The sequence below is a fragment of the Lontra canadensis genome, unplaced genomic scaffold (assembly GCF_010015895.1).
Source record: "Lontra canadensis isolate GAN:19392208 unplaced genomic scaffold, GSC_riverotter_1.0 scaffold98, whole genome shotgun sequence".
NCBI lineage: Eukaryota > Metazoa > Chordata > Mammalia > Carnivora > Mustelidae > Lontra > Lontra canadensis.
The window spans coordinates 6,459,322-6,469,844 of NW_022631092.1; the positions used below are offsets into that span (position 1 = coordinate 6,459,322).

At 37.8% G+C, this 10,523-nt stretch overlaps 1 protein-coding gene across 5 annotated transcripts in view; it reads left to right on the plus strand.

Annotated features, from left to right (window-relative positions):
- Positions 1-10,523, plus strand: part of BBOF1 (basal body orientation factor 1) — a 39,442-nt gene that overhangs the window by 24,059 nt on the left and 4,860 nt on the right. The window contains exons 6-12 of one of the 5 annotated variants that reach the window (XM_032837505.1): positions 517-587; positions 1,342-1,486; positions 2,582-3,075; positions 5,086-5,187; positions 8,872-8,894; positions 9,531-9,602; positions 9,771-9,885. In XM_032837505.1, coding sequence (XP_032693396.1) covers positions 517-587; positions 1,342-1,486; positions 2,582-3,075; positions 5,086-5,187; positions 8,872-8,894; positions 9,531-9,602; positions 9,771-9,844 — 981 coding nt within the window. In that variant the 3' untranslated portion in view covers positions 9,845-9,885. The remainder of the gene's footprint in view (positions 1-516; positions 588-1,341; positions 1,487-2,581; positions 3,076-5,085; positions 5,188-8,871; positions 8,895-9,530; positions 9,603-9,770; positions 9,886-10,523) is intronic. The other 4 variants (XM_032837503.1, XM_032837507.1, XM_032837506.1 and 1 more) reach the window with 4 other exon arrangements.

Below are 10,523 nucleotides of genomic sequence, written 5' to 3' on the forward strand. Positions count from 1 at the left end.
GGGTTGTTGTGAGAAAATAGTAAATGTAAAGCTCTTAGAACCATGCCTGGCACATAGTAATGCTCAATGCATTTTAATTATTATGGTTGCTTGGATCTCACCTAGAATATAAGGTGAGATTTTATCTGGGGCTTTATCTGTTTTTTCACCACAGACTCCAGCATCTAAAAAATCTGGTACAATATTAGTGCCCAGTAGGAGTCTGTTGCATAAGTAAATAAATGACTCTTACCACTTGGTATTTAGCAGAAATTTCTCCCAGCTCTGCTTTCCAATACTGATGTGGAATTTTTTTTGTTTGTTTTATATTTTCTTGTCATGTTGCTTCTTCAGCGGGGAGACCCGGAGGTACCCTGAGGTTCTGTGTTCACTCACACGCTCCTCTCTGCTAGCTCCTCCACCAGTACTTGGAGTTCTCCACACTGGGTTATGTGACAGGAATATTTTATTTCACATCATGAAATCAATACTTCACTTTTTGAACTCTGTATTAAAATAGCCTATTTTCTTTTTTAGCACCGACTAGAACAAGAGGCTGAGAAGAAGATAATAATGTTGGCAGAGAGAGCTCATCATGAAGCCGTTGTGTAAGAGATTGCTGTCTCCTTTTCCTTTCTCATAGCCTCTCTGACCTCTTCGCTGGTGTGTTTTGTTATTACCATGTTGTCTTTCCCTTCTCTCTTGGTTTGCTTTCTTCAAATTTTCTTGTTTACTTTCCCTCACTGTTTCTCTTTGTGTCCCGACCCCTTTCCCACCCACTCTTTCTGTACCAGGGTTGGTTGGAGGAAAGAACTCCGGCTTTGAAGTTAGACTTTGGTTCCCAGTCTGTATACTGACCGACTGACTGACTGTCAGAATATTTCCTAACATTTTTGAGATTAAATTTCTTCATTTAAAAATCCAGATAATCATAGCAACCGTACAGAGTTGTCATGAGGTATGTTAGTGAAAGTAACATTTCATTGTGTTATTAATAAATTAACTCTCAAGTCTCAACGGTCTAGTTCCTGCTCACTTAACAATTCAATGGCAGTCCGATAGCTCTACTTGAGTGGTGATTCAGGAACCGGGGCTGCTTCCATCTTGGACTTCTTCACATCCAATCATGCGGACAGAAGAGAGCATGGGAAATTCCTGTCTGCTCTTAACCGCCTTGGACTGGAAGTAACACATAACTTTTCACTTTTCCGTTGGTGAGAATTTAGTCATAAGATCCCACCATTAACTAAATAAGTGGTGGTCATTATTTTTAATATCGGGGGATAAGGCAGTCATTGTTCCAGCTTGGTAATATCTAATACTTAGGCCCATGTTTTGGGATCTTATGTCTATCTATTTCAGGCAATTGAACAATGCTGGAAGATCTGTTTTTAAAGAGAATGTCTATCTCCAGAAAGCTCTTGCATACCATCTGAAGGAAGCTGATGCTCTACAAAAGAACTCCCAGAAGTTGCAAGAGACTCAGACTTTCCTTTTACATCAAAAGGTTCCCACTCCATTTAGGCTTCATTTCCTATCTTTCTGCCTTTTGCTTGTTTTTTTTAAGGATTGGGTTGGTAAATATGAAAAACTGAGTAAAATAAGGACAATGGGAATCATTTTTCTTCTGTCTGGATAATGTACCTTTCTCATCTGAAAGGATTAATTATGAGAATGACATAAGAAGCATTGGGCTTGGTTTTATAAAGAATGTATTAGAAACATAAATATCTCCTATCCTTCACTACCTTAGAATACTGGTTTTACTTTGCTTAGCTTAGAGTTGGTCTCTGAGTCACTTAGATATAGGTTCAACTGTAGCTTTCCTGACAACAATGGCTTTGCCATGTAAGGGTTTATTCTTTCCCCTAAAGGACGTCTGGAGGTTAGCAATCTAGAGCTGGAATGCTGGTGCCACAAAGCCAACAGAACTCAGTTACCTTAACTCTGCTGTGCAGTGTGTGGCTGACATCCCCAAAGTCATCTCATGGCCCAAAGCAGCTGCTGGAACACTAACCATTACTCAAACAGCAGGAAGGAAAAAGGACAAGGAGGAAAAAAGTCTGCCCCTCCCTTTAGATGTCTTCCTGGAAGTCCTGCACACACTTCTACTTAAATTTCATTGACTCAACTTAGCTACATGGCTTTGCTGAACTGCAAGGGAGACTGAGAATTTTCAGGTGGGCTTCCTGCCCTCCTGAATAAAACTAGAGTTTTATCACTAAGGTGGAAAGGGAAAATGAAAAAGAAATAGGCAACTAGCCTATACCCGATGATAGGCAACAATTTCCAGTATATAGTTGTTAGTGTGTTACTGTATTGTTTTACTGATTTTGAAATCACCCTTTTTGATAATACAAAATATTTAAAGTTTCAGAATTTTGGGGGAAGGACCGTTTCTTACTTAGCAAAAGTAATGGCCTTCACAAGCCCAGAGAAGAACAACTCTCAGATGTTTTTTACTCTCCGTACACAGAACACCAAATATCACCATCTCAACCTGGCATCAAATTTAAATCTCATGAAGTAATGAAAATTAGGAACTTTTAGGTTCTGAAATTGACTAAAAAAAACCTCTCACCTCTCTCCTCTTTGTTTTTAGGAGATCAATGACCTGTTGGTTAAGGAAAAGATTATGCAACTTAGCCAGCAAAGATTGCAAATCCAAACTCTTCAGAAGAAGGTGGTAAGCTTGGAGACTGCCCTGAGTTGTATGACCAGAGAGTTTGAGATTGAAGTTTGTAAAATACAGCAACAGGCAATGATAGAGAATGAAGCAGGGCAGGTTGAAATTGACAAGCTGCAGCAACTTCTCCAGATGAAGGACAAAGAAATGAATCGAGTAAAGAAGCTGGCCAAGAACATACTGGATGAGAGAACAGAAGTGGAAAGGTTCTTTTTAGATGCTCTACACCAAGTGAAGCAACAGATCCTATTTAGCAGGAAGCATTATAAACGGGTAGCACAAGCTGCTTTCAATTTTAAAATGAGAGAGGCATGTGCAGGAAGAACAGAATATCCCAAAATCCGAACGTTTGATGGCAAAGAGCACAGCACCAACAGTGTGAACCAAGATCTTATGGAGGCTGAGAAATGGTACTAATCATACCTTTACTATTTTTTTTCTTTTGTGCTGCTCTTTTTGTGCCCTTTAGAGAAGTAAGTTCAGAAGTTCAGTTTGCTAATATCTAGATATTGAATAGATTACTCAGTAAGTTATTTGAGGGCAGGAACTATCTTACTCATCTTTATAACCCCTATGCTTAGCACAGCGTGTGGGGCTTAGTAGATTCCCTTTTCTCATCACAGATAGTTCTTAAAGAGACTAGATCATTTGTTCCACAGAATGTCATTGTAGTATCTTTTAACGTGTTCTTTTATTTTACTTTCTGCAAACTCATTACAAAGGTTTGTTCAGATTCAGTTTAAACATTTTTGATAAGTGTACTTTCAAAAATATTTTGTAATATTTCCTTTACTATTCTGAGATGAAATTCATAGGTAATAATATCTAACTAAACATATAATTAAAAAATCAATGTAACAGTTCTTTGTGATAATTCTTTATTGTACAGAACTGTCCCATGGATTGGAGGACATCCAGTAGTGGGCCCCCATCATTGTTTTAACTGAAAGTCCCCACGATTTTCCAAAATATCCTCCAGAGATCTACTGCCACTGTGATAAAAGTAGCAGAATGCTTGAGACAGTTGTAGACTGGATACAATGATTGTTTCCTGTTAGCATTTTTGTCTGTCAGTACACTCTTAAGCCATGAATTATAGTGCATTTTAAAGATTATTCTGGAAAAAAAAAAAAAAGTCTTATATCCCAGGCTCTTCAAAGGCCTTAACTCACAAAACTCAAAAGGACTCCCTACTACTATGTACTAATATCTTATTAACAGTGCTTCCAAGTGAGTTTTCTGCTTTGGTTTATAATTGACTAATTTGTAGGTTCTTTTAAATTCTATAGCTGTTGGGAAGGTTAGACATGGTCAGTGGCTTTTGAAAGACAAGACTCTTCTTCAAAAATGTTCATGCTATGATTTTTAAAACTTTTTTGCCATATTCAGAAGTCTGTTACTTCCATTACCAAGAGGTTTGCTATAATTTCCTTTTTTAAAATTTAATATGTCAAGCAAATTGAGTCCCTACCATACATAAAGGCAGTTTCTTTTATATTTTTGGCTCCAAAGTAGTAAGTAAGTTTTCAGAGGGTGGTATATAAAATGATTCTCCACATTGTTATTACAGAAACCAGACTCTTCCTCTTCTGCCCTGTGTGACATTTTTGCTATTGGACAACTTCTCATCTTAACCTCAGTGTATTATTGACTGTACCAGCAGGGCAGAAATGGTGATTAGAATATTACATCATTGGCTTAAGAGGCAGATTGGGGAAGGAAAGTTGAAGTATACGGTGATCATAAGGCGAAACTTAAACTTTTAAAGAAAACTACCCCAATAGACCTATATTTAAAACGTTTCTTACATTGTATAACATCAGTACTCTCTACAGTGCCAGCCAGCTTTCATAGATAGCAAATAGACTACAAATCCCCTGGGAAGTGATAGCATTTATGCCTGGAAAGCTTAGCTGCAGATTTATTTCAAGGTAAGAAAATAGGCTAGATAAGTTATGTGTAATTTTCTAAACATACCTCTTGTCACTCTGTTTTCATAGCAAAATATCTGGTACAAAAAAAATGTTAAAAGGAATTTAGGAATAATCTCACCTTGTAAATAATGTTTTTATTGTTGTATTGTTCCTTTTGTCTTTGTATCTCAATGCATGTTATACTGCAAAATTTCTATTTTGCTTATTTGCTGAATGTTTGAGCACAAACCTTTTTCTTATTACGGTTTTTCTTATTTTTATCTAAATGCCTATATAATATTTCAGAATAGCTAGCCTATTGATATCCATTTCAACTTTATGATTTTGTAACAGACACAGTTTGTTTTGTAGTTATTACATTTGGAAGCCTCAATAATCAGTTATGGTTTGGAAATTTTCTCATGTTTACATATTTCATATTTTTTCTAAAAAGATGAGATGCTTATTTGGCTATATATATATATTTTTTTCTTTAAAATTCTTTAGGACCGATATTCAAGGAAATGTGGATATTGGAGATTTGACCTGGGAGCAGAAGGAGAAAGTCTTGAGATTGCTTTTTGCAAAAATGAATGGTTTTGTTCCTAGGTAACTCCCTATTTTTGTAGCAAAATACCAAATTGTTACCAAATCTAGAAACTATATAGGAACAATGAACTTATTCTCATTTAAAATTAAAGGAATGGGAAAGGACCAGAAAATATAAACCGGTCATACTGCTTAGCACCTGCCACTCCCAGAGATGAAGAATGGGAGATGAATGAATGAGCACAAAAATGAAAGATGAGTTAGAATGAAAGGGGGGAGAAAAGAGACAGCTTAGATGTTGAAGGGAATGCTTGCTGAGAAGGTACAATGTTGCTCGGCTGCATGAGTGGTCACTAAAGAGCAGCACAGTAATGTTAGGATTTTAACAATTTTTGCAAAGATAAGTAAATGATTTTTTTAAATTAACATGTAATGTATTATTAGTCCCAGGGGTACAGGTCTGTGAATTGCCAGGTTTACACACTTCACAGCACTCACCATAGCACATACCTTCCCCAATGTCCATAACCCAACCACCCTCTCCCAAGTAAATGATTTTTAAGCTGATTATTATTCAAGAGAAGCTTTAATACCAAGAAAAAGACCTAGAAAACAGAAATCCTCAGATATTCCAACTAATTATTTTTAATGATTCATTTCACTTTCTTTCTCCACTATGTTATATCTTATCAGTGACTCTAACCCCAGTAATGAACTATAAAGTGGCTAAAATAGATCAACCACTTATTAATTGCTTCCATGCATGGTACGATGTTAGGGACTATGGGCATTCAAAGGAATTAAGAGACATTGCCCTTTTCTTAAGATTTTATTTATTTATTTGATAGAGAGAGATCACAAGTAGGCAGAGAGGCAGGCAGAGAGAGGAGGAAGCAGGCTCCCTACTGAGTGGAGAGCCTGATGTGGGGCTCGATCCCAGGACCCCGAGATCATGACCCAAGCCAAAGGCAGAGGCTTAACCCACTGAGCCACCCAGGCACCTCTAGAGACATTGCCCTTGATCTCTAAGAGTTTATAATCTAGTTGCCCAAACAAAACGAAACAGCAAAGAAAAAAGTTAGGTGGCACAATAAAGTATCATCGGAGTTCAGACAATGAACTCAGGGAGTTCAATATGTCAGTGGCCTACAGTAGTCACTGAAGACTTCATTCAGGAAGACTGAAAGAGTATATTTCATATATTTCAGTATATTTCAAAGAGTATATAATCACCTGCAAGGTGCCTTGCAGGAGAGAGGAGTCCACAGGGTGGGAAAGGTACATCAGAGGGGCTTAGGCTGAAGCCCAGAGGTAGGAATGGAGGCGGGGTGTTTGGGGGATATCGAGGAAACACTTCCCAGGCTGAAGAAACCTGATGGTACTAGAGAGTAATTAGTAATAAGAAATAAGTTTGGATCTATAGATTAAATCATGATGACCCTTAAAATCCATGCAGAAAAAAACAAGTCTTAGGTCACTGTACATTCTAGAGTAGTGTAACACACTTTCCTTTTCTGCCTTGAAGGAATGCAAGAGCAGTAAGCCCTAGTCTCATACTGTCTCACTGGAAGGGTTCACAGGCCACTGTTCCCAGAGCTGACCTGAACCTGACGCACTGACATGTAGGGTGGACCACAGCACAGAAGTAGAGCTGGGAACAGCAAAAGCTGCCATGCTCCTCCGGTTGTGTGGCAGTGCAGGTATAGGTGGGAATGGAAGCCATCAGAGAAAAGGGACAAACTGAGACACTGAGGAAGGAGAAACAGGACTTGGTGATAAAAGACAAAAGGAATAAAGAAAGCAAAGTGTAAAAGTTAAGGTGTTTAGCTTAGAAATGCAAGAATAGTGGTATGAAAGGCAAATGAAAAATCTGGAAAGGTAGCATGAAGGAAATGTTTAAATTTTATTTAATCTGTCCATTAATTCATGTAGCATATACATACTGGGTACCTACTACTTATTGAAGATATAGTGTTGAGCAAATAAAGACATCATTTCTAATCTCAGGGAGTTCATAGCTTACATAGAAGAAAAACATTATTCAAATCATCACACAAATGTAAAAGTAGAACTATGACATTGGCTCCAAGGAGTGGTTTATAATGGTAAGATAGCTTAGATTGGGGGAATCTGACCTAACTGAGGAGTCTGGGAAAGTTACTGAGGAAGTAAAAGCTTGAGCTGACCTCTAAAAGGTAAAGCAGCGATGTCCACAATCGCCAAACTGTGGAAAGAGCCAAGATACCCTTAAATAGATGAATGGAGGGGCGCCTGGGTGGCTCAGTGGGTTAAGCCGCTGCCTTCGGCTCAGGTCATGATCTCAGGGTCCTGGGATCGAGTCCCACATCGGGCTCTCTGCTCTTCAGGGAGCCTGCTTCCCTCTCTCTCTCTGCCTGCCTCTCTGTCTACTTGTGATCTCTGTCTGTCAAATAAATAAATAAAATCTTAAAAAAAAATAGATGAATGGATATTCATATGGATATGGTCCATATATACAATGGAATATTACGCAGCCATCAGAAAGGATGAACACCCAACTCTTCTATCAACATGGATGGGACTGGAGGAGATTATCCTGAGTGAAATAAGTCAAGAGAAAGTTATCATATGGTTTCACTTACTTGTGGAGCATAAGGAATAACATGGAAAACATTAGGAGAAGGAAAGGAAAAGTGAATTGGGGTAAATTGGGGTGGAGGGAGATGAAAGATGAGAGACTGTGGATTCTGGGAAACAAACAGGGTTATGAAGAGAGGGAGGTGGGGGGATGGGTGAGCCCGGTGGTGGGTATTAAAAAGGGCACGGAATGCATGGAGCACTGGGTGTGGTACATAAACAATGAATCTTGGAACATGAAAAAAAAGATGTTAAAAAAAAAAAAAAGGTAAATAGGAGCAGAGGGTGGAGGAAAAAACATTCTGGGCAGAAGAAATGGCAAGGAGTATTTTCAGTGTTGAATTGGAGATGATGCTAATATGTTGAAGTGAAAAATACTTGAGGCATTTGTAAATAGGGATTTGAGTACAGGTGAGCTTAGGAACGGAGATTTGAGCATTTTTAGTGAAAACTGGTAGTTGAGTATAGGAGAGTGGCTGAAGGTAGACGAGTAAAGGGCTGAGGCTAGGAATAACCACTAAAATAAACAGGAGAACAAGTAAGAGGACAATGAGAAGAGCAGAGATTAAAGAATTATAGGTTAAATGGAAAATGGAGGACTTTGAAATGGACTTTGTGTCTCTGGTAGCCTTTCAAGTTTTGTTTGTTTTTTTGTTTTTTATTAAGAGGTGGAGGCAGAATCCAGACCACAGGTCCAGAATGTCTGTCTCACTGTGAGTTGACTTTTCTGTACCCCAAGAAACAACCAGAGTTCTAGTTCCATATTGTGTTGTTTTCAACACTGGAAAAACAAAGGAATTTGAGTAGAAATATTTCACACCAAAGCAATGAACTTAAATCTGGCCACAACGGAACAAATCTAAGCCTGTGAGAATCTCATGCCAGAGTTGGATGAAGGGAAAAGATGGGATCAGAATAGTGAAATGTGAGGTGAAGACGAATTTAATGAGAAAGCTCAAGCCAGAGGGGAGAGGAATTAGATGATGAATGGTCAAGGCAAAGACAGTAACTAGAAGTTTATGAGTTCAGTTGATTATATGATTGTGACTCTAACAGTATGGTATTTTTCTTTGTGCTTAAACAAAGTCAAGGAGTATAACCAATAAATTGTACTCTTTTGTGCATCAGCAATCACTGTGGTTACAACTCAGGTATGAGTAGTATCCGAAGTATGTTATTTTTATGTATCATTATTGGACTATTTAATGGGACCATATTTTGAATGGGTTTGTCCTGCTTTCATATGCATCTAATTGAGGACCAGTTTTAGGAGAATAGGTGTCTTTATCTCCTGGCACATCAACTTAATATACTTTGTATAATTGTGTTTAGCTTACTTCCCACTAGCATATTGAATTAGGATATGATTATTTCCTGTTCTTAAATCAGACTTTCCAATGTAAAAGAAATTTCATATTGGGTCTGTCTCCATTGGGTAATTTTTCTGTATTTGAGGTTCTTTTTGTGGGAAGGGAATTTTTCTGGCCATGTTTCTGGTCAGTACTCTGGTTGAGTCTTAACCATCACCATTAATAGCTGTTCTATGTGTATCACCATCTTGATCATCTCCATAAATATTTCCCTTTAAGTTCAATAGGTCTCAATTTTAAAAGAAAGTAAGTTTGTATTAACTTGCCTAACTTTATATTCACTCTATATGTGTGTAAAGCTCAGTTTTGAAAATAAGCATCTTCTCCAAGTGAAACATTTCATTTAGCACTTTAAGTGTAGTTGAAATATGGGGCATGAGGAGACACAAACTCACTGTTAATTTTTACCTACCACAGGAAATACAGCCAGCATTCTAGGCCTCCAGTTCCAGACTATGTTGTTCTTGATGGAGAGAGAGAGGAATCTGGGTAAGAGCTCTCTTGACAAAGCAATGACCGTGAGCCTGATCAGAATGGTTGTGGGTACATTTTATGTGTGCTAGAACTGTGTGGGAGTTATTGACAAGTCTACTGTTCTGAACCAAGTTCCATGTGTATGTGGTTGCTGACAGGTCTGTCATTTTGTTATTACTGCAGGGATGACAGTAAGCTTCAAGATCAAACCTTCATCACTCAGCAAGTACCAATCTCAGACTCTTCTGGTGAAATGATGATACCCAGTATTCAGAAAGGATCCCGAGAGTCTGACATAGTAAGGAGTCTATAATCTAACCAAACAATACACACAGTTACTGCTACTTTTCCCCTTGCAACTTCTTTCTAGGTCATAGTGCTTTTCTCTACTAATCAAGAGCTCTCAGGGATCAGTGAAATGAGTAATGACTCTAATATGAGATTGTGGACATTTTTATAACATATCTACACTATGGCAGGCATATTATACTTAATGCAAATGCACATTTGTGCCTCTTTCAGTAAATGTGAAAAACCTATCAATTGCTTTGTGAAATATAAAGGCTAGCCAAAGTATGTACTATCTTTTATGTCAGAATAAACATAATGACCACCTAACTCTTGGCTTTGAACAGAGCTGGGAAGTCTGAGTCTCTACAAGCTAGGGAGAAAGGCAGTATTAGGAAAGGCATTATTAAAAAATAAAAAAAAGCCAGGTTTTCTTTTTAGGAGCTTTTTATTTATAATTTGTTATTTATAATCAATTAGTACAACATAGGATCTCAGAAATTTCAAATGAGGCCACATCAGAGCAAAAAGAAAATATTAAATTTTGAAGCTGCTACTAGCATGAATATAACTGCAGATTTTTTTCCATCTAAGTAACAAGAAACTCTTCTAAGTAGCAAATAGCTAGCCAAATGAGTTGATTCCAAT